This window comes from Momordica charantia (assembly GCF_013281855.1).
Source record: "Momordica charantia cultivar OHB3-1 chromosome 9 unlocalized genomic scaffold, Mcharantia_2.0 BLBB01000009.1, whole genome shotgun sequence".
In the NCBI taxonomy this organism is placed as follows: Eukaryota; Viridiplantae; Streptophyta; class Magnoliopsida; order Cucurbitales; family Cucurbitaceae; genus Momordica; species Momordica charantia.
The window spans coordinates 28459351-28482290 of NW_028275167.1; the positions used below are offsets into that span (position 1 = coordinate 28459351).

The window sequence follows — 22940 nt, forward strand, 5'->3', positions numbered from 1 at the left end:
GTTCGATCCTATATATTGTACTTAAAAAAAATAATTGATTGAGTACTATTTTTTAAAATAATAATACTTACCTCGAAATTTTTACCATCAATATGTTCAATTTTAACCACCTTTATATTTTTGTCATGTAGAAAGGGAGAGAGAGATTTTTTTTCCCTTTTGTAAATTATTAAAAAAATAAATAAATAGTTGTCTCGGGTTAAAACATGAGTGTTATTCTTCAGCAAAACTTCAATAATTTTATTATATATATATATATATATATATATATATATATATTTTCTTTTAAAATGGAAAGATTTAAAATCTACCATCTTCTAATTAGAGATATTTGTGATTTTATAGTACAACAACACATGGAATATTTCAGGATTTTGTGATCAGAAATATAACTATATCAATTAAATTAAGATATTCTTAAGGGCAAATTACATATTTATTCTACTATTTAGGGGAGTGCCTCTAATTATTATTGTCAACACTTTTACAAAAAAAGTTATTTAAAAAAATCACTTAACTGAAAAAACACTTATTTAAAAATCACTCACGAATATCCGAAGTTGCTGTAATTTAGCGAAAAAATTGTAGACAAAAAATCCCGAAGGAAAAAAAAAAAAAAGAAAAAAGACGAGAATCCTTCCGTACGAAAAAAAGAAAGAAATGCTTCATTGGATTTCCAGGCCAATTCCCAGATGAGTGGTCGAGTCCAATGCTTATCAACGGTTCCTCTTCGCTTCAATTCCATCTCCAACCTTCGTTCTTCTCCATCTCTCAATTCTAGGTCACCATTCAATTTCCTTTTCTCTTTTGCCCGATTGAATTCGCCGCATCGTCGCTTCATCTCCAATCTCACGCATTCTCTTGCACGATTATGCAGCATTCTCACTTCACCAATCGTTTTCATCATCACCTACTGTTCCATGCGTTTTTCTTTTGCAGGCTTTGGTTTTGCGGAAGCCGTAACGCGATTGGAATGGAGGAAAAGGGGTTCTTAAAGGATTCTGAGGCAGTTGTGGCCGACTCCGATCTGCTGAAGAAGAAACTCGATGCTATGCGCGGTTCCGGCCCGCATAAGCTCCAGGTTTGGCTGATGGTTTCTCTGAACAAATGTTTATACGAGTCGCATTTCGTGATGACCATGATTTATGGAGATAATAGTAGGAACTCTTGTTCAGGTTATTGCTGATTTTGATGCTACGCTAACGAGGTACTGGATTGATGGCCGCCGAGGGCAAAGTAAGATTGATGGTTGTGGAAATGTCTTATTGAAACTTTAATGAACTTGATTTAAGTTGTACTGACAAGATTAACATGTGTAGCCAGTCATGGTCTTCTAAAGCAGGGGAATCCCGAATATGATGCTAAGCGGGATGATCTTTATAAATATTACCATCCCATTGAATACTCTCCTACAATTTCGGTAGAAGAGAAAACAAAGCTCATGGAAGACTGGTATGTGCCTCTTTAGCGTTCTTTGCTATTAATTTTTCATCTCGGTTTTCTCTAAAAAATATCTCATGGATGAGAGTTGGACGTTCTCAATGGGAATATAATCATACACGACATAATTGTTAGTTAATGTTTTGTTATTTTCATGATGTTTCTTCAATAAATGATCATGATGATGAATTTCTGTCCACATTGTTTTGCTGGTTCTGGTTGGTGGATGTACCAAAGTCTGTAGTTCCATGTTATGCAATGCAGGTGGGGCAAAACCCATTCACTTCTTATTGAAGGAGGTCTTACATTCGATGCGATAAAGCAATCAGTTTCTGCTGCCACCATTGCTTTTAGGGAGGGAGTAGTTGAGCTGTTTGAGCTTCTAGAGGTAAAATCTTTTCTCCCTGAAATGAAAACATTACTTGGCTACTGCCCTTTGCGGGGTAAATATCGATGTTTTATTTTCTAATTTTTGGTTGTCATGTTATAGCATGATTTTTTATATCAAACACCATCTAATCTTTTTTAACTACCAAAAATAATGATGACCAGGAAAAGGATGTTCCTGTTCTTATATTTTCAGCTGGGCTTGCAGACATTATAGAGGAGGTAGGCTGTTCAAATGTTCATTGATCTGTAATGCATATATTTGAGATGGTACGAGTCTGGTTCAATTTCTAAAGCTCACTTCCATCCTTTATTGATATCTGCCTTTTCTTCTCCCTGGATCAGGTCTTGAGACAGAAGCTTCATAGATCTTTTAAAAATATTAGGATCGTTTCAAATAGAATGGTGTTTGATGATAATGGTTGCCTTGTATCTTTTAAGGGTATCTTCCCTTCTCTTGCTGTCTATTACTTTTGCCATGGTTATTTTATTAGCGGTTGTAATGATTGTTACAATTGAATGAGTTTGTTCTGTGGAAATATTCCTCTTTGCAGGGAAGACAATACATAGTCTAAATAAAAATGAGCATGCTCTTGATATGGCTGCTCCTCTTCATGACCAATTGGGCGATGTAGATGGAGCAATTGATGATACTGCCTCAGTAAGAAAGCGGAAAAATGTACTTCTTCTTGGTGACCACATCGGGGATTTGGGGATGTCAGATGGTTTGAACTATGACACTCGGATATCTGTGGGATTTCTGTATGTGAACTTTTTTAAAACCTCGCTACGTTTATGTTATCTATTACTGATGATTTCTGTTTTAAGTTTAAACTAAGATTGAAAGAATTCTTTGTGCACAATGCACATACTCTTTGTAAACAAAAATATTTTTGTGCTAAATTAGAATTAAGGTCCTATTTGTGTTATGATGAATATTCATTCTCGTACTCAACCATAAGCTCCTTTTGCAGGAATGATAACATCGAGAAATCTCTTGAGAGCTATCGCAATGCCTTTGATATTGTTTACCTGGTGAGTTAAACACTCGTAAAAAAAAAGGGAAGAAAAATAAATAAGGAATGAGAAAGGACAAAATCTTTACTTTTTACTTCTCATGTCCATTATTTCTAATAGCATACATTTCTTGTCCACATTAAGTACTCATTACAACCATCATACCATAAGATTTAACCAATTAGAATGTTGTCTGCAGAATGATGCATCCATGATGGGAGTGGTTAAACTCGTACAGCAACTCTTTTCAGCTGAAGGTGTCTGAGAGACTGACCCTTTTTATATTTTCAATGAAGGTGATATTTTTTTTTATGAGGCTTTTTTTTGAAGGCGATCGCTTATAATACTCAACAAGAATATTCTCATTCTCAGTAGCTGAGTGATAATAGTAATACTCGCTGCTTTCACTTAAAATTCTTTAGTAGAGTAGTCGAATAAGGAGCCCATCATCTCGATGTAGAACTGAAGAATTAAGTTATTGATTTGGAGTTTCGCTGCTGGCATTGGTTGCTTTTTTGGTGGTCGCTTATCATTGCTAGTTATCTAATTTTTGTAAATTGGTTAATGTGGGAGTGGAGATTTGAAGTTAACTAATGAGATGAATGTGTTGGTTATGAGTTCATAATTTGTGTACATGAGTTAAAAAATCATTAGATCCTATTAACTTTTGAATAATTTATGATAAATTAAAATAAGATATTGGAACTTAACCGATGCCCATACATAAGTTACTTTTTATTTTTTTGGAGATTAGTACTAAGTTGGTGATTATATTGTTTTACAAAAATAAAATTGTTTCATAAATCTGTGAAGCCATAATTGAACAAGGAATTAATGGGCATTATAAACATTTAATTTATGCCCTCTTCAATATTTAATTTATTTTCATTTTACAGTAGTCTAAACAAGAAAATTCTTCAAAACTTAATACAGAAGTTAATTAAAACTAAAACAGTGCTTTTGAGTCAACTTTATATATAATTAATCCTCTGTCGTTGCTTTTGGGAAAATTTGATCCTCTGCCTCCAAAATCACTTTGGCACGGTGGAATTCTATTTGCAGCCGTTGATGAAGGGGCGTTGATGAACTCAAGCCTTTCTTCTTCACATCTTCCTGCAATTCCCTGATCGGAATTGCAGCAAGAAAGCTCTTGATGTATTCATGGCAGCATTCCTTCCCTGTGCATACAACAACCTCCTCTTCCTCTACATCACCATTTCTTGACTCATCTGGAATCTCCACCGGATTCTTCTCATCCGAAGCTTCTTTCGAGCTACTAGGTGGTTCTGCTGTTGAAGCTTCTTCAGAGTTGCTTGGTCGAACGACGTCAATGGATGGTTTTTCCTGAAGCCTCTCTGTATTGTTCAGTTGTGGCACATCAGTAGATGGTTTTTCCTCTGTTGGTGACTCCGAGCTCTCTGATGGCTTTATTTCAATGGAGGTTTTCTCCTCTGATGACTCCGAGCTCTTTGATTGCTTTGTTTCAATGGAGGTTTTCTCCTCTGATGACTCCGAGCTCTTTGATTGCTTTGTTTCAGTTTTCTTCTCTGATTGTGTTGTGTTATTTGGTAATCTACGAATTACCGTCTCCTTGTTGAATTTCAGAACATATGCCTGATTGCACCCCTCGTAAAGCCGCTCACCCAGAGTGTCTATGATGTAATAAGCATCCCTGTCAACCTTCAAGATGAAGAAGTGGTCATTCCAGCTTACAATGTAGACTAATGATTCGCCAGCGTTAGTTGGAAGGTCTGCTGCTAGGCGGCTGATTTCATCCCATATGGTGTCGAAAGACATGGCGCCTTTAAGGAACTCGAAAACTCCCTCCTCTTCCTCTAACCCTTCTGGGTGGAAGAACCCAACATACGATTTCTCTGCAACAACACATAGAGGTCGGATTTTTGCATCAATTACTGTGTCAAGATCAAAGTGTTTATCAGAGAACTGCTCCATGTATTCCTTGTTTTCACAAAGGTTCCTCCATTCTGCGGATCCATCTCTGATCAAATTGTCTAGTTCAGACTTGATGGGCATTTCATCTTGGTTGGATAGCAACCAATCAGCAATGACAGCAACTAGAGCCGTGCAGGCACTTTCCCCAGAAGCTCGCTCGCTCCTTTGATCGATAGAGGCAAAGAAGATTTCAGTTTCAATTTTCAAGCGCCCATCACGACTCGTTACCTCCTTCTGCTCCCAAGTACCCACAGCAAAGTTGTCATCTCCAAATGCAGCTGCTGATAGTTCCAGATTATACCACTGCAAGAAATTAAATTAAAAAAAAGACGAGGGGCCATCGATCATCAGTATGTTATGAGTAAAACCAACAAAACAAGTATCCATTAAAGCAGAACGAAATGGCGTTTGGGTCTTGAGAATATACCCCAGAGTAAACCAAATTTGTGCTGAGCTGCCTACGGTCGAAGTCGATATCATCTCCACCATCTTCACCATAATGTTTCTTCAGAAGAGGCTCTCCTCTATTTTTTGTAGACTTGAAGCTTAGTTTTCTCTTCCTCCATGACAAGATTTTGCGCATTGAGTTCTGCTGAAGAGTTTGTGAACTATCAACAATGTCCAAGCATTCTGCACCATTTCCACAGTAGATCCAACATTCATCTTCATCGTCAGCCATCGTGTTCGGGAGGAGCAATCCCGCCACATGGTTGGCATGGGCTAGTTTTTCATAACCAAATGGCTGCCTAACACATGAATCCCCCCTTCCAGCATCATCATATGAATCCGAGTCAGGCGAAGAACTTTGAGAAGAATCCTTATCTTTAATATAAAACCTATTAACAGTAGCAATCTCTTCTTCATGGAATACTTCCTTATTAGGTCTTCCAGCTGACACACAATGTCTAAATATTTTTACTCTATCCAGACCTGCTCTTATTGCAGCTAACCCATCTTTCTCTGTAGACAAAGCCAACGACGAAGGCGGGGAGAGCGTCACGGGCATAATCGACCTCTGGACCATCCTCATGGGCTTTGTATCAGTTCTCAGTTCCAATAGTCTGAGAGATAACTGCAATATTACACCAGAGGAAAGCAAAATAGTAAGGAATAAGAAGAAGCACTTTGAGAATAGCCAGTTTTTGTTGTTAATTTAAGAGATACTTACAAGGAGCGAGGGGCTAAACTCTGCAGTGCTTCCACGAACCTTCAATGGAAGGCTTATCTGAATCTCCTTTCCATCAGCTGAAGCTGCATATTCTGCTAGGTTTAGCGATGCTGTTCCGATTACGGAGTAACTATTTCGAAGTACTTGGTTTTCTCCCTTAATCAATATCGAACAATTGTTAGGAAGAACAATTATTAGAAGGCATATCGATTTTAAATCTACATCTTAGGAGGCAACCACATCGTAGCGGGCCCGCGGCCACACCCAATAATTAGAAACTTTTTGAACACAGACTAAGTTAGACAAACAAACAAGCTGAAGATCAAAATATGTACCATGTTCAACATTTGGGGATGAAACTTGCATCAAAACCCAGAGGACAAAAAGAACAAAATATTGTGTTGACTGTCGACAAATTAACAATTACATTACACATTCCAAGAAAACTCCACCATAGACCAAGAGTTTGCATTCAACACCATTTAGTTTATATAATATGGTTGAGTTGTGTTACTATTAATATAATTTGTATTTATATTTACCAAATCTTTATTATATGGTTTGTTTGTACATCCTACATTAGCTAGTGCAATATGTATAAGATATGATGTCAAAATCTGACTCAGCATGACCATTGATTGTTTGCCACATCCCTAACAAACAACTTTATATTCTTCAATTATTTCTATGAAATATTCCTCAACTATTCCTCCACTTTCTGCTGATTTTTTATTAGAAAATTTGTTCACATATAAAGCCCAAATAATGTTCTGTTTTTTCCTTTGCATGAAGCATCATTAATGACAATTATGAGAGATGAGGAAATCTCGTAGAATAGTATGATTTTATTCTATGTTAAAACTAAAAGCATAAAGTATTGGTAATTAATTTATAAAGTGACAATTGTACATCATCAAAGGGGAAATAAGATAATGTTTATTTTGTTGTTTTCAACTATGGAAAAAGTCAACACAGAAAATAAAAATTGAAAAAAAAAATAAAAATATATCAACATCCTCATTGTTCAACCATACGTCATCCACTGGCCCCAAAACCCAAAAAGAAAGAAAGATAGAACAGAGAAATTACAAAATTGAAAATGAAAACAATTATAACGCCTTGTCTTTCTCATCAAAACAAAAGTCAAACCTCCATGGGAGAACCGGTGGGAAAAAACAAGCAATTAATATGACAGAAATTTATTACCATGAATTCAATTCAATCAGAGAAGAGAACAAATAAATGCCCTAAAATGAGAACAAAGCATCAAAATCAGAGAAAAGAGAGGATGGATTTCGATGGCTTACTTTTTGCAGAAGTGTCAATGAAACCTTCCATGGAGGAATCAGATCCTCTTTCGAACCCCGCAAAATGGAACACAAACTTCTGAACTCTTCATTCCAATCCACCGATGATGCCAATTCCTCCCCCTCACAGACATTGCCCTTCTCCGTGTAATTCCTCTTCACGGAGCGTCTCCACGAACTGAGCCCCATGATTTTCTGCCCCTTCCACTTGATCTCCACCACTAAACCCCTCGCATCCTTCAGATTGTTCTTCGTCAGTCCTTCCAGGCGGCGGAGATTGATGATCGCCTCGTATTTTCTGGACGAGAACGGCGGCCAGGACGGCCATCGCACCAGCCTCACCACCATTAATCAATCGATCGATCGATCAGGAAAGGAGATAAAAAATTGGCGCGATGAGGAGATCGCAGGGGATTGGATTTTTATAATTGGAAATGAAAATTTGATGAAATCGGAGAGAAAGTGGGAATCGGAAGGAGGAAAGAAAAGGGAATCAGGATTATGATACGGATAAGGAATGGAAACTGATTGGGGATACGCAGAGAATATTTTGGGAAAAAGTTCAGAAAAGCGGAAGAAGAAGAAGAATGAAGATGATGAAGAGTGTGGGATATTTATAGCTTGGAAAAACAAACAAACTGTAAAATGTTTTTTTTTTCTTTTTTCTTTTCTTTTCCAGAAGAGGAGAGAGAGGGATTTACTTCATGAAAACAACTGTCTCTACACCTTGGAAGTACCGCAATTGAAGATTTCTCTCTCTCCTAATATTTTATTATTTTCATTTTAGCATTAAAATAATAAAATTGTTTAAATAAAAAAAAGAGCAAGGCTAGTGGTGATCTCACTCTCGAAAGAGTCTCGATATGCTTAGTAGGGCGTAAACAAAACACATAACATAACTGGTTAATTGGCGAGATTGGATGTCTGTCTATCTATAGTTTAAAAACGTATAAGTATTTGAACTTTCAATTATGCCACATAGATAGTTGAATCAAAAGCTTATCTTGTTTGATAATAATTTGAAGAGTAGATAATTAAAAAAATGATTATTAAATAGTGTCTCATGAATATAATTTTTTACAAAATTGAAAGCCTATATATTAAACACGAAATATATAAACACAAAATTGAAAGCCTATATATTAAACACGAAATATATAAACAAATCATACATGACCTTAAATTTTCAGTGGCTAAATTTATAATTTAACCAAATAACTCCTCAGTTAAATTTTACTATTTATTTTTATTTAATAATAATATATCATGAATAAGAGATTATTGAAATCTTTAACCCAAAAATATTCATTAATGGTTACTCTCACGGTGAATAGAAAAAAAAAAGAAAGAAAAAGAAAAAGAAAATTATATATTTATGTTTACAAAAATTATTTTGGAACTGAATTTTAAAGGGGAAAAGAAGGTGGAGTATGATTGATTTTGTTAAATAATTAACATAGGAATCAAAATAGATCAAATCACAAAAGTTGGAATAAAGTCGTAAAGAAGGTGTGTGGGGTCCACAAATTTTTAGGAATTAACGATTATTTACCAATTTTTTTAGAGTAATAATTCCAACTTAGGGTAAATACTAATAATGCAAATGTGGAAGGCTGATTTTTGTTCCCCTTATTTTCATTCTTGTTTAAGTAACTATTAAAGTAAAAAATCAAGATTTATTTTTCTTTTATTAAAAAAAAAGAGTAGTGTTTTAAAATCCAAATATATAATATAATTTAGTTTTTTAGTTAACTAATATTGTGATATTTAATACATTCAAGAAAAAATATTTAATAAAAACAAATTACACTAAAAATTATTTAATATGTCATTTTTTTTAGTTCAATCCGTGTATGGGTGGGGTTAAACCTTAAATCTTAGGAAAGATGATATTTATCTTGTCTGAATTAACTCATATGTCGATATTGTGTCTTTTTCATGAATGAAGATCTATCATATTATTCTCGAGATGAGAAGATACTTACGACTTCTTCAAAGGATTCAAAATATTTCTAGAAAATACAAAAACCAAAACGACCATTTTGATAATACAGCAACGAAAAATGAACAAAAGTGAAAACAATACTTAATTAGGTGCTATGGAAATATGAGAATCTAAAAAGAGAATATATTTTTTTCCAAATTTTTAAAAATTAAATAATTATCAAATTTTTAATGGTGATTAACAAGATACGGTGGTCATGCTTAAAAGTCGACATTTATTTATTTATTTATTTCGCTTTGCTGGTTACGTCCTCTAATGATAGACTAATGGAATTGGTTGTAAAAAGAAAAGAGAAAAGAGAAAAGAGAGTAAGGGAGAGAATATTTTATTAATGAATGAATTAAATTAATTGATTGATTAGGATTAAGGAATAATAACATTCCGGCAAAACCAACAGCTGGTTTGACAAAGTCAACCAACCACTGCCATTTGAATATTTCACACACATTAATTGCATCATAATTTTAGCAAACACAATATTAATTTAATTAGGGAACTTATGTTGTATTTTAAAAATATTTTCTAGTCCAAGATCAATTTTTTTTTTTTCTAGAGAAGAGTAGATCAATTCTAATGATTCTTAAATCCATTTTATAGATAGTATTAGCTAATAATGGTGATATAACATGTCACTTGTTAATTTAATTTTATATTTTATTAATCTCAACCTTTACAACAATTAATCAATTAATTGCTAAAAAAGTGCAGTTACTTTCAATCTTCGTCACTGAATTTACTTTTGTTAAAAAAAGTAATCAATAGGGAGATGCTCTTTGTCATTCATAAAGTAAATTACAAATATCAATATGCCATCTACGATACTTTATTTAATTTGAAATGAATATAAAGACCAAGGATTCATTGGTTTGAGAACATGTATCGAAAGTATTGGTGTGAAAAAATAATTATTTCTTCTCTAAATATCAAAATTTTATTGTTTTTGGACTTTGTACTATGTGAACAAAGTATACCTAATCCTATGTTGTCATTCCGCTACAAAATTTTTATAAACAAGATGATGATGGTTCATTTTTACATCACGCTACTGAAAAGCAAAAATTCATAGACCTGAGACTTCTATTTCTCAATGGAACTGCAAAAATTGCGTTTAACACGATTTGTCACACCTGTCGTAACTTGGACCATTTAAGCATCCTCAAATAGGAGAAAAAGGAATTTAAAATTGCATCTTCAAAGACATGTCTATTTCATCGAGTCTCTCTACAAAACCGTGCCAAGATTGTTACATCTTTTGGATATAGGCTCTAGAACTACTTTTGAGTCTCCAAACCATTGGTCTAGGTAAGCCCTTCCTCTGTATGTTCCAAAATAGCAGTGGGGGTGGGGTATTAACGCAAGAAAGAAAACAAAAAAAAGCAATTATATACAAACTTAGAGAAAGGAAAGAGGCTATTGTAGAGGTGTAGTCAGTTTCATGATCTTTATTATTTCACACAAGACCAAGGACCATTTTTCTTTCCCCCACTTTCTTACACAAAAGATGGTAGTGTTTGTCTGTTTGATTTGAACCAATGAATGCAGTTTATTCAATGAACTTAACTCCTTGTCAATGTTTCGACTTCCTTTTTGTCTTGGTTTGGTTTGCAAATTGTCAATGATTGGTGACAAAAAGATATTATAAGCCCATTGGGGCTGTTGTGGGTGGTTGTTTGGTGGGGTGTGTTCATATGTGTATGTTCCTCCATGTCATGGAAAGGGAAAAAAAAAACCATGCTATGTTCTTTGTATTATACCCAACAAAGAATCTAAAAGTAAAAAGGAAAAAGGAAAAAAGATGCATTATAGACTAGAAAAGAAAAGAAAAATACTCAGAATTTATATAGGTTGTCCTAAATTTAAACCACAAAAATCTAGTAGGTGTGTTCAGTACTTTCTAAACTGAGAAAATCGATCATAAGAGGCTTTTTTTTTTAAAAAAAATGATATATCATTTATCTATTCCTACAAATAGAAGAAACAAGGAAAAGATAGACTACAATTACATGGCTATGCATAACAAAAATTGCATACCTGAAATCGGTGGCGCTTCTCTACGTTAAAAGACTCGATCCTTCGCCGCAGTTCGGGAGAATGACAGAAGAATCTATCCATGGTCGTAAATCAGATTAAAAAATTTACACCAATTTGGCAGGCTGGAACTAAAGCCAGAAAAATGACTGCTGAAGATGTTTATTTCTTCCGCTTGCCCTTCAAAAGTCTCTGGTTAGCTTTATCGCCACGGCCAGCACCCAACGAGGAAGCAATAAATGGGGAAGAATTTTGGGGTTCCGCCAAAGTCTGCTGCTGTCCAGATTGGAAGGGATTTAATTCTGACGAGGCTAGAACAAGAGAGAATCCTGATGAATGGGGTGAGATGGGCTTGTGACTGAAAACTGGAACATTATCCTTGGAGATGCTCTGTTCTTCACAGAGGAAAATATACAAGCAACTGTGGGATGAGAATTACTTGAAACGGGCTTTGATGAGGAATCTGCTAATGCTTCTGCTGAGGTTGCAGGGCATATGGAACTGAAAGGTGCCGCAGTAGAAGACTCGAATCCAAGAGGTGAAGTTGAAGTTGCTGCAGCACTACAGCTGAACATACTATGGTGAGAATTTGCCGTTGTAGATATTGGAAGATGAGCTAAATGAGAAGGCAAGTCCAGCTGGTTTTGAAGTTCAGGATGAGAATGCATCATTGCAAGTCCTGGAGAACAAAATTTGAATTATCATCATGATCGGTTTTATATGATGCAGACTCTTCAATGGACTCACTGCATGAACTGAAAACAATGAATGACACGAAGGAAACAAACTTTTCCCGGTATAAAAAGTGAATGAATACAACAAAAATGTATGGAAGTCAGAAGTTTTACAAATGATTCTCTTTCCATTATATTCATATCCAGTTAAAAGGAATCTTTAATTAATGAATGAAGAGTAGAAAAGGAGAAAGGAGAGACAAGCTACCAACCCACTCATAACCAAAGGAGAATTTTGAAAAGTTTCTCCAATTGATAGCAGATAATGGAATATGTCTACAAAACTACATTTCTGAATAGAAGAACTAAAGGAATATACTGACCTGAAAGAGCGACATGGTCTATGGCTTGAAGAAGTATGGGCATTTGAACATCTGAATATGAAGAAGCTGCAGTACACTGTGTATGGAGCCTTATTACCATTTTCAGAAGCAGCACGTGATTCTGTCAGAGAAGCAACCTTCGTGGAGAAAGTAAGGTAGAACAAGCATTTGGTTGCTTTCGTGGAGAAACATTATTTCCATAGCTAAAAACTGAAGGATCACTTTGCTTGTTTTCTGGAAGATCCTTATCTTCAAAAGAATGGGTGGGAGCAGAATCATCAATAGTTTCCTCTTGTGATGTCGTGCAAAGTGAAGATGCATTTTGAAAAGTAAAGCTGGAATCCTTTGCATCATAGGTGGTGTCGTCCGAAGTTTTCAAATTAGAACTTCTGTTGAGGGGAGAACCCACTATCACTTCAGATGTAGTTTGTTGTCTTGCAGGTGCAAAGGCTTCATTTGCAGTTTTCTGTGTCACAGCTGAAGAAATATCACCGTCTTCTCTAAACTCAGCCATAGCAGGTGCAACTCTTTCAGCAGAAATTTCATCATGGTCAAGAATCCTATTATTGAAAGATGCAGTGACTAGGTAAAATATTTCAAAGATTTAAACAAACATTGTACCGTATATGAACTTACTTGAACAGATACAACTGTACCTTGAGTTCTAAAGAGGTGAATTACTTAGAATCCTTCATCGCCATCAGAATAATTACTTAACTGCTGCGACAATGTAACAATCTTATAAAATGTTTGCACATCACCACCAAATATTAAATGGTGAAGCAATAAAGGACACGTTGATACCTTGATATCCTATTTGCAAAGGATAAAAAATGAAAACCATGTATGATTCTAATTAGGTCGTCTGAAGTTCACCAGAACATATGTAAACGAAATAACTTCAGCATTATTGTAACAGAATCTAACAGCCTCAGTCAAGAAACAGAGCAAAAAACTCCAAACTGATAGTTTAGTCAATTTCAAAAAACAAACAAATGTCTCAGAGTCTGTAATCACCACATCAGAAGCTAGGAATGCGGTTATACCACGAGATCCATTATGTGTGCGATGTGGGAAATGAGAAAAAGAGCACCAAGTTAACTATTGAACCATTGAGGTGCTCCAGTATTTTAGAAGCCATCTCATAAGACCTTGAAGGAGTATAAATAGAGCTACTACACACACCGAGAATGTTATTGTTATCACCATCCACGTTCATAATAAACTTTCTTGCAAAAATTTTCTTGGGTTGAAGGGACAATTGAATTCCTAATGGAAGATGGAAAGTGCTGAACTTCCCTAAATTTGGAACTCCAAGAAGCCTGAAAACAAAGTCCATTTACAGAAACAGAAATAGGTCCAGAAGAAACAGGTAAGCTTAATCCTTATGAAGGAAGAATATTAGGTTTTTGTTGAAATCTGCTTAGAGGAACGGATCCAAAGTCATTATCTAAACAGGAGCTTCTACGTTTAAAACCATGCATATGGAAGAAACAAAGTACAGTTAGATCATATAACATGGAACTCTACAAAGCAGGGGATCATAAGACATGCAGGATGATTAGAATCTAAGTTTTCCCTCTCTTTCAAGATAAAAATCTCCATGAACGGTGGTCCCAGCCCAAAACCTGGGGCGAATTAGTAGGGGGCTCATAAAACCTTGCCATTGAATATTGCATGAACTCTGGAATAGAGCAACTGAGCCATGCTGTACATTGAAAGTCGGCTTTGATATTTGGGGATTACAAAACCATTCTCAGGTGTACCTGACTGGTAGACGTTGGCACAAGCAACATATCTATTGATTTTGAAGGGAACGATGTACAACTTGGAATAGCTGAATTTTCCCCAAGTCCTTGAGCTCGCATTGAAGGACCAACTTTTGGCCGCCTTCTGCCCATGTATGCCCTCGCCATCTCTGCAGGTGACGAAATATCTTCATCAAGGACCTGAAGACATTTCTTAACCATTAAATGTGATAACAGTATAAAAAACATACTGAAAACAGTTTAGTTGAGAACTCTCATGCACAAAAATCATAAGGCATAAAAAACCAGGGGCAGAGAAATGGAAGACCCGTCCACTTGAGCTCAAGATGGGAGTTGAGATCGATTGCCTGCAACTTCCACCTTCCTGTTGTTAAATTCTGGAATAGAAGACGTAAACTCGAACCTTTTCTCCTCATTCACAGCAGGTAAATCAACAGTGCTTGAATGCAGTAGGATTGTCAAGCGATCAATCTCAGACCTGCCGAGTGATTTTCATTTTAAGGTGTCATAGCAAATAAACCCAAGAGCTAAGAGATATTTTTATGATAAATTGATAACTTTGACAAATATATTACATTTCACTACAACAAAAAAATCGAAGTGGGAAATAGAGAAAATGCAAGCCAAAAGATACAGTACCAAATTCCTGAAATCATATTACATATAAAAAAAATTATGAACTGAAAAACATAGTACTCGTGCGGCGAAGAAAAATATACTCCAAAAGTTAACCTGGTGAAGGTCTTTTGCTTCAAAGTTTTTCAAGCTCCATCGTCCCAAGTGATCATATCTATTCCGATTGTCACCTACATTGGCTGTCCTTTGCAAGTAAATTTGCATACCATAAAGAATTAAAGATACTCCAATTAGATTAATCAAGGGCATTCAGAACCAGCAACCAGAATGATGTAGGTAACCAATTTCTCTTAAATAAGCCTACAATAAATTTTTTTCATAAGAAATCCAACTATAACTGGGAAAATGAAAGAATATAAAAGGACCTACAAAACAAAAGAGGCCAACCTAAAATAATAAGTGACCACCAAGTTGAAGCACCAAGTTGCAAGAACATTCATATCCTCTAAGCAGAAGCACCCACCAGATACCAAGATCATAAAACTTACCGTTCGATCTACCTTCTTGCCATCCTTTCTTGATTGGCTTGATTCTGATGCCATTAAATGCATAAAAGAAATAATAAATAAGCTACATAGTTCCCAAAAGAAAACTATCCTAAATGAATTTTAGGCAGCAAATTTCTAATCGGCAAGACTTCTTTGCTGGACGAAGAAGTTGCAAGATATCAAAATAATCATTACATGGAAGAAATTTACGAACCAGATCGACTAACTTGATCTCAAACAGTTTCTGTAATAAGAATAACTATCCTCCATAAAAATAAAGGCAATAAACGGTGACAAATGACAAAAATAAACTCCAGCAAGAACCAAACAATCAAACAAAATCACTTGTAGACTCCCAATTATGTGATCCACAACAGAACCATACAAAACCTAAAGAATTTGAAATTGAAACCTCGAGACGAAGTAGGAGACGTTAGACGGTGAGGGAGGTTAGAAGACGGAGGAAAAAAGCATCTGAGAACCAGAGGAAATGGGCCTTTGCGCCGGATCAACGAGCTTCAAGATCCACGAATTACTTCCAGACGTTCCAATATCAGTCGGCGGCGATTTTCTAAGGAGTTTTTCATCCTTAAATTTTCCAACCTTTCCGAAACCTGCTTGGACTTTCTGTTCTCGCGCAGTCGCCATGAACGAGAACAAATGCGAGGAGGAACTACACGGAATCTCAAATCCGATAGAAGAAAGAATCAAGTTCCAAGTACGAATTTCATCGTCCGGAATGAAAATGTTCACTGTTTTGTCTGATGTTTAATTACAGAAGCAACAATCCAGCGGGAGAGATCAGGAATCGTCTTCGGAGGTTTTTCTCGCTCTTTAATGGCGCGCACTTAACTGTGGACAGTTTTTTTTTTAATTAATTTTATTTAATTATGTGTGATTGAGAGGGAGAGGAGGTAAGTATTTTGATTCCAAGGTTTATATATCGCAAACATATATCTCAAAAAAGATTGTGACTTCATCCTCTATTCTCACATGATATTATGTTTTTCTTTTTAAATATTTGATCTTACTATTCTCAATTTTCGATCATGTTAGTCATTCTACTTTTCAAAGATTTTTTTTTTCATTTATAGTATAAAAACTATATCATTTTTTTCAATTATCGCTGAACTTTAACGTATTAAAGAATTTTTATTATGTATAAATTTTTTGTTAAAAGTACAATGACAAAAATTAACGTTTTGAAAGTATAAAAATTAAAATGCACAAAAAATGAAATTAGATTTTGAAAATATAATGATCAAAATAAACTAAATTCAAAAAATAAAAAATAATGACCAAAATAATATTTAAACCTTTACGCACAATAAACATTTTTTATACCTGTTTATTATCTTTATCTACCTTTATTATATAGACATATTTTCTTAATTCAATTTTTATTTTTTAATTATATTATATTTAATAAATATATATTTTTCATTCATAATTTAATTCAATATAAAACGTTACATTATATAACGTTATGTTCTAGTTGATCATTATAAAATTATATTAAATGTTTATTTATTGGCAATATATTATATGGTCAATAATTATGAGTGTTCAAAATATCAATGTCGATGGAAATGTCGAGTCGATTTTACGGACATTTTGGAGAAAAATCATGGAAATTGTGAAAAATAATAAAAATTATTTTAATTAGTAAATAAAACTTTAATGGTAGCTTAATTAAGTTATAATTATCACTTCTAACTATGTAAAAATATGAGTAATGAAAATGTCGATGTCGATAAAAATGTCAGAATAAGATAATGAAGATTGATGAAAATAATTTGAATTAGTAAATTGAAGTTCAATGTTGCCTAATTATGTTTTATTAATAATTAATAATTTATAGCCAAATCTAGTGTTTAATTACATAAACAAGATATGAAATATTGATATATACACACATGTACCTATGATGATTAAATTGAATTATTAGAAATGAAATTATGAATTTGAAAAATTTGTAATTAAATTTGAAAAGAAAAATTGAAAAAAAATCCAATTCGAATAAAAATAGATTAATAGTGAAAATTGAAATAAATGAATAATATTATTATTAATATTAGAAATTTAGAATTATAAAAGAATTAGACTTAGAATAAATAAATAAAAAAACAGCGTGATTCCCTTCACAAACTGGCTGGGCCTCTAAGGTAGATCCGACTATTTTAAATTTTTTTAACTTTTAAAATATCGTTCATAAGTCGATAATATCACGACATTTTGACGATATTTTAATATATCGCCGATAGAAGAGAAAACGATTTCCCTCTATGTGTCGATGTTGGACCCTTTGACACGTCGGGCAACGTATCAAGTGATATTTAGAACATTGGTGATTGTATATATAGCAACGAGCCCAGTTAATGTAAATACAACAGTTAACATGTTGAATTTGCAAATAAATAAATAAAAAGTAATGCCCAAGCCCATTCAGAAAAAGACTGGAATAGTAATTTTACTTTCGAAACTTTTTAAAATTGTATTAAATTAGTAACTTAATTTAAAAAAAAGTTAGATCACTAAATTTTGAATTATACTTCCATTAAATTTTTATTTCACTAGCAGTAGTGATTAGCTCAAGTTTCTTGGATTGAATGTTCAAGGCTAAATAAATTATATTTTTCAAATACACTAAATTAAATCTAAAGTAAAAATTATGAACCTAAATACATTTTCTCACACAATTTGTTCCACTCAATTCGAAATGCACTTTTTGGTAGTATGATCTATGTCTGCAAAACTCTCTCGAAAATGAGATGGTAGCTCGAGCACGATAACGAATAAAACTACAAACTAGACAATCATCCATCTCGTAAAAGCTTCAATACCAAATTAAAATTTTCATTTAGAGTATTTTAAAGATACAAAACAAAAGGAAAAAATATACGCCTTTTTTCTCCGCATAGCATTACTACGTGTTACGACTGATTCTGGTCGATAATACTCATCGGGAAAAAATCGAAAAATGAATGACATGGTTCCGAAAGGGCCATGCTCCTTGCCACAATCACTTGCAGGCAGGAACACATGAGAAAATAACTTAAATGTGTTACCTTTACATAAAAGCATTTATATTTTTAGAGCCTCCCTAAAGCCAATGCTGAAAGTACTTTGTAGACCTTTCTTGCCAGCATTTGTTACGTTTCCCTTTTGCATCATCGCCACGAATTCGTTATAGTCGATCGTTCCATCCTATGAAAGTAAGGAGAATCACGATATGGTCGGTTTTATCGTTAAGTATCACGATTCTCAACGAGTAACATTGTCTTCAATATCGAAAGCAGAAATAGTTGTAAAGAAGAAACTACTTACATTGTTTTGATCAGCTTCACGCATCATTTCTTCCAACTGGAGATCCTCTATCCCGAAATCTTTACATGCTTGTTGAAGCTCGTCGTGCGTAATGAACCCGCTTCCATCCTTATCGAAATATGAAAAAGCTGCAAGAAGATGATCTTCCTTCTCGATTTTGTTTAGATGCAATGTGGCAGCTACAAACTCCCCATAGTCAATGGTTCCATTGTTATCTATATCTGCCTGCAATTTCAGAGCATAGGTTAAGCTATACTGTACTTATTGCATCAACCATTTCTTCCGAAACGCGAACTTACTGCTTGCATTAGGTCGTAAATCTCCGACTCCTTAAGGTTAGCTCCAAATTTTTTCAATCCTGCTTTGAGTTCTTCGAAGGTGATTTGACCGCTGTTGTCGGTATCGATCATCTTGAACATTTCTTTGAGGCCAGCAATTTCTTCTTCAGATAAGCTCTCTGCAATGACCTAAAATTCAACACCACAAGCATTCAGTTTCATGATAATAAGTCTCTCCCTTCTCCATTTGGGGCTGGAAATTTCATTTCAAAATTAATTATATCAGCTAAGAATCCTCCATAAGGTTTAACCATGTTCACGAATCATAATCCTCAAGCGCGCTCTCGGGTTGATTTCTTATCACCGTCACTGTCGGTGATTCGTCACTTATTGTTATTTCAAATCAAACTAACCTCTTCCATAATAGCTGCGTTACTTGGTAAGTGATGATAGTTGTGGTTATGTAAGAAAAAGCAGTTTTCTATAGCTATATCTGGGAAATTCAAAGACTGACCTTGATAGCCATTTTCTTGAGCTTGTTCATGGCTGAAAACTGCTTCAATCGAGTCAAGACCGCTGAGTCAAGTGGCCTGTCAGGAGCCACACCGTCGACTTGGACCCAAGGGTGGCCTGTAACGAATTAACACGATAAGCGCATAATGGCAAGAAAAACATTGATAATATAAACCAACGTGACAAACCGGTAGTAATTCAATAGACCAACTTACACAAAACTTCATATGCTGTTAACCTCTTTCGTGGGTCTCGAATAAGCATTCTTCTCACTAAATCCTTCGCACTGTCCGAGATGCTGGGCCAAGGGTCAGAAGAGAAGTCGAGGTCACCGTGCAGGACCTCTTCGAATATCCCTTGCTCGGATTCTACACATCAAAACATGGAAAACAGATAATGAAATTCACGTTCAGTATAGGGAGATTAAACTTTCCAAAAGTGAAGGATCACAATAGACCTACCAGCCCAAAAAGGAGGCACTCCACTTAACAGAATGTACACAATTACTCCAGCACTCCAAACATCCGATTCGGGACCATAGCGCTTCCGCAAAACTTCAGGTGCAACATAGTATGGGCTCCCAACCACGTCATTAAACTTCTCACCTGAATGAAAAGCCATAAATGAGAGTCAAAATGTCGAATTCGGGTCTTATATATTGTTACATTTATACGCACATCAACTGCACACGAAAACCGGGTGGGTCCTAGAGTTTTGAACTAGATCTTTTAAAATGACAATAAATAGGTAGCTTCAAGAAAGCTCACTTCATAAAACATTCATTATCGTCACCCTGGTCAGTAACTCCATAGATTAAACAGCATGAGATAACAAATATCATCTCGACCCATTTGGCAGTTATTAGAGTGATATGAAACTGAAAGTTTTAATAGCGACTATGTCAAAAATCACGGTAATATACCTGGTTTGAAGAATATTGATAGTCCAAAATCAATTGTTTTGAGAAGTGAATCCTCTTCCTTGCTGATGAAGAGAAAATTCTCTGGCTTAAGGTCTCGGTGCATCACTCCTAGAGCGTGACAAGCTTCCACGACCCCAACTATGGTCCTTGTAAGCTCGGCAGCCTTCCTTTCAGTATAATGTCCGCGTTGAATGATCCTATCAAATAGCTCGCCACCAGCACATAACTCCATAACTACCTGAACTGCAACTGCATCCTCATAAGCTCCCTTGATCGATATAACGTTCGGGTGCCCGGCCAAGTGGTGCATTATCTGAATTTCCCTTCTCACATCTTCAACATCTTCCTCAGTTACTAACTTCCTCTTTGCAATTGACTTACAAGCATACTCTTTTCCAGTTGCCTTCTCCACACACATATATGTCGTTCCAAATTGTCCTTGACCTAGTTTCTTACCCAAGCTGTAATATTCCTTAAAGTTCCCAGTCTTTGTCTGCAAAACTGAACCACCACGAAGCCCGGCACTACCCACCCTTTTCATAACAGGCCGTACCTTAGGCTCCGCAGGCGGTTCTGATTTGACTTCTGATTCAGGCATCGTCACTTTTTCAGGGGGTTGGTTTTGAACTGGCAAAGGCGATTCGGGTTCGCTAGCTGCTGCCTCATTGACATTCTCCCCATTACTATGATGAGAAGCCGAGTTCTCGGGAGATCGAGATCGCCACATAGCAGCAGACACGGACTGAAAGAATCCATTCTTTGAAATGCTTGGTCCTACACAAGTATTCCCCATCGCTTCCCACAACTCAAAAAGCTTCCAGAGACTTCCTCAATTCAAGCACAAACATACATTCCTATTCTATATGATTCACACCAAACTTAAGATCCAATCTCCATAAGCTAAATACACAAATCTCCAAGTCAACCCCAAATCTCGCTTGGCTCTAAGCTCATAAAAGCAACCATAGAACTATAATCAAATAAGCATATGCTGAATCAAACAGAATCAAACAGAATCAGGAATCAGCATCATCCCCAGAACTTGAAGAACCCTTTATTGGTACAAAAATGGCAGAACAATCGAACATAAAAGTGAAGAAAATCAAATAAGTAAAGGGAAAAAGTCAATGCCTCTTCTAGAATCCGATCAAATCTGAAGGTGAACTACAAGACCCACATCACCAAACTCCTCGAGCTCTTCAACAACTAGCTAAAACGAATAGTCAAGTCCAGAAATCAGGAAAGCCGATTGAAATTCAGCGACCCATCTGGGGAAAAATCAAAAGGGGTCTTAGATCTTAAGCAAGATGAACCGAAAACGATGATATTGAGAAAAGATGAGACGGCTTCGCTTGTTGAGATGATGAAAGAGAGACGGTGAGGCTTCTGGGTGGATTTTGTCTGGTGAGTACGAAGACTTGTCGAAGAAATTTAAAAGAAATTTTAATCAAATCGGGAACATGGGTGATGGGTTTTCGTTTGGGATTTTAATTGCGCCAAAACGCGTGGAGTTGGATTAAGATTAATTCAACCCCGGCCTCTGCGGCTGGTCTTCTTAAGAACTTCATTAAGAATAATTAAGCAAGCAACTCTCTTCTTCTCTCAAGTTCCATCCACTTCATACTAACTTGAGAAACTAAAATTGATCTTCCTTCTTCTTTCCTTCTCTATGGTTGAGTAAAGTTTTGATTTTACTTTACCCAATGAGTTGTTTTCTCTTTGCCATTTTGTGTCCAAAGATTAATTCTTTGGTGTTTTTTGTGTCTGAATGTTTGTTTTGTTAGTTGTGTTGTTTTTTGGTTGGGTTTGGAAATTTTTTCCTAATTACTTTTGTGATTAAGTTGTTTCTTGTATTTTTATAGTTGAGTGAAGGGAGTAATTGCGCCCTAATTTGTTTTAGATTCAAAAATTCAGATTGTAGAGTTTTTAGAAATGTAAATTATATAACCACAAAAAAAAAAAAAGAAATAGAATATAGAGTTTGTCTCTATTTACGACAATTTTGGATTCTACCAGTTGAGTTTGATATTTTCCTCTTTTTCCAATTTTGAATTATATATTATTATTATTATTATTATTATATATTAATAATCTTTGAGCATGGTATTGACCGAGTATTTGATTTGATAAAATTAAAAACTGTAGGGTTAAAAGTGACTTATCCAATGGGTACAAAAAAAAAAAGAAAAAGAAAAAGAAAAGAAAAAAAGAGCTTTACCATGAAAATAAATTTTTTTTTTTGGTGGTAGGGTCCAAATTTCCCTACTTTTACTTATTCTCGTGAATAAAAATCTTTGTCAAAATAAACAAGTTTTTGGTCATTTTGTATCGATTCTCGACACCCAGAGATGGTTTAAATATTATTTTGATCCATGTATGTTCTATTTTGGTTCATTTTAGTCTCAGTTTTTTCAAAACGTTTCATTTCGCTTTATATACTTTCAACTTTTGTTCATTTTAATTCTTTTACTTTCAAAATATCCATTTTGGTTTTTGTGGTTTTAGCAGTACAATGATCAAAATGAACGTTTGGAAAGTACATAGACTAAAATAAACAAAAGTCGATGATACATGAATCAAAATAGACGTTTTGGAAGTATATAGATCAAAATAATCAAACTCGAAAATACATAGATGAAAATAAT

At 35.0% G+C, this 22940-nt stretch overlaps 3 protein-coding genes and 1 pseudogene across 5 annotated transcripts; 1 reads left to right on the plus strand and 3 right to left on the minus strand.

Annotated features, from left to right (window-relative positions):
• The first annotated feature begins 600 nt into the window (after positions 1-600).
• LOC111018671 (5'-nucleotidase / magnesium ion binding protein) lies at positions 601-6596 on the plus strand. 2 transcript variants are annotated; one of them, XM_088128344.1, is made up of 11 exons: positions 601-781; positions 940-1081; positions 1176-1236; positions 1320-1452; positions 1705-1828; positions 1993-2049; positions 2173-2269; positions 2382-2589; positions 2802-2862; positions 3044-3140; positions 5764-6596. In XM_088128344.1, exons 1-10 carry the CDS (start codon positions 693-695, stop codon positions 3107-3109), a joined length of 1038 nt encoding a protein of 345 aa, XP_087984470.1. In that variant the 5' UTR covers positions 601-692; the 3' UTR covers positions 3110-3140; positions 5764-6596. The 2 variants fall into 2 exon arrangements, with proteins under 2 accessions (XP_087984470.1, XP_022150560.1); XM_022294868.2 differs by lacking the exon at positions 5764-6596 and adding an exon at positions 3907-5649.
• LOC111018670 (uncharacterized) lies at positions 3664-7903 on the minus strand. The gene is made up of 4 exons (XM_022294867.2): positions 7273-7903; positions 5966-6121; positions 5225-5869; positions 3664-5100 (listed from the first exon to the last, which is right to left on the minus strand). Exons 1-4 carry the CDS (start codon positions 7618-7620, stop codon positions 3826-3828), a joined length of 2424 nt encoding a protein of 807 aa, XP_022150559.1. The 5' UTR covers positions 7621-7903; the 3' UTR covers positions 3664-3825.
• Positions 7904-10234: 2331 nt separating this feature from the next.
• LOC111018685 (uncharacterized) lies at positions 10235-16124 on the minus strand (annotated as a pseudogene). The gene is made up of 10 exons (XR_015787199.1): positions 15668-16124; positions 15136-15299; positions 14864-14892; positions 14417-14609; positions 14129-14323; positions 13422-13840; positions 12363-12944; positions 12053-12060; positions 11309-11984; positions 10235-10592 (listed from the first exon to the last, which is right to left on the minus strand). The product of XR_015787199.1 is annotated as an uncharacterized LOC111018685 (transcript).
• Positions 16125-18078: 1954 nt separating this feature from the next.
• Positions 18079-21907, minus strand: LOC111018669 (calcium-dependent protein kinase 1). Its single transcript, XM_022294865.2, has 7 exons — positions 20296-21907; positions 19835-19978; positions 19589-19741; positions 19375-19490; positions 18882-19049; positions 18583-18807; positions 18079-18462 (listed from the first exon to the last, which is right to left on the minus strand). Exons 1-7 carry the CDS (start codon positions 21086-21088, stop codon positions 18340-18342), a joined length of 1722 nt encoding a protein of 573 aa, XP_022150557.1. The 5' UTR covers positions 21089-21907; the 3' UTR covers positions 18079-18339.
• Positions 21908-22940: the final 1033 nt, after the last annotated feature.

What these genes read in the sequence shown, in the direction of transcription:
- LOC111018671 (XM_088128344.1), top strand. Translation starts at nt 693, where the DNA reads ATGAGTGGTCGAGTCCAATGCTTATCAACGGTTCCTCTTCGCTTCAAT. An exon ending in CCGGCCCGCATAAGCTCCAG is followed by an intron (nt 1,082 to 1,175) that starts GTTTGGCTGATG and finishes ACTCTTGTTCAG; the next exon opens with GTTATTGCTGATTTTGATGC. An exon ending in CCTTTGATATTGTTTACCTG is followed by an intron (nt 2,863 to 3,043) that starts GTGAGTTAAACA and finishes TGTTGTCTGCAG; the next exon opens with AATGATGCATCCATGATGGG.
- LOC111018670 (XM_022294867.2), bottom strand. Translation starts at nt 7,620, where the DNA reads ATGGTGGTGAGGCTGGTGCGATGGCCGTCCTGGCCGCCGTTCTCGTCC. An exon ending in CATTGACACTTCTGCAAAAA is followed by an intron (nt 6,122 to 7,272) that starts GTAAGCCATCGA and finishes ATATTGATTAAG; the next exon opens with GGAGAAAACCAAGTACTTCG. An exon ending in CAAATTTGGTTTACTCTGGG is followed by an intron (nt 5,101 to 5,224) that starts GTATATTCTCAA and finishes AATTTCTTGCAG; the next exon opens with TGGTATAATCTGGAACTATC.
- LOC111018669 (XM_022294865.2), bottom strand. Translation starts at nt 21,088, where the DNA reads ATGGGGAATACTTGTGTAGGACCAAGCATTTCAAAGAATGGATTCTTT. An exon ending in ATCAATATTCTTCAAACCAG is followed by an intron (nt 19,979 to 20,295) that starts GTATATTACCGT and finishes CTTTTCATTCAG; the next exon opens with GTGAGAAGTTTAATGACGTG. An exon ending in AACAGCATATGAAGTTTTGT is followed by an intron (nt 19,491 to 19,588) that starts GTAAGTTGGTCT and finishes AATTCGTTACAG; the next exon opens with GCCACCCTTGGGTCCAAGTC.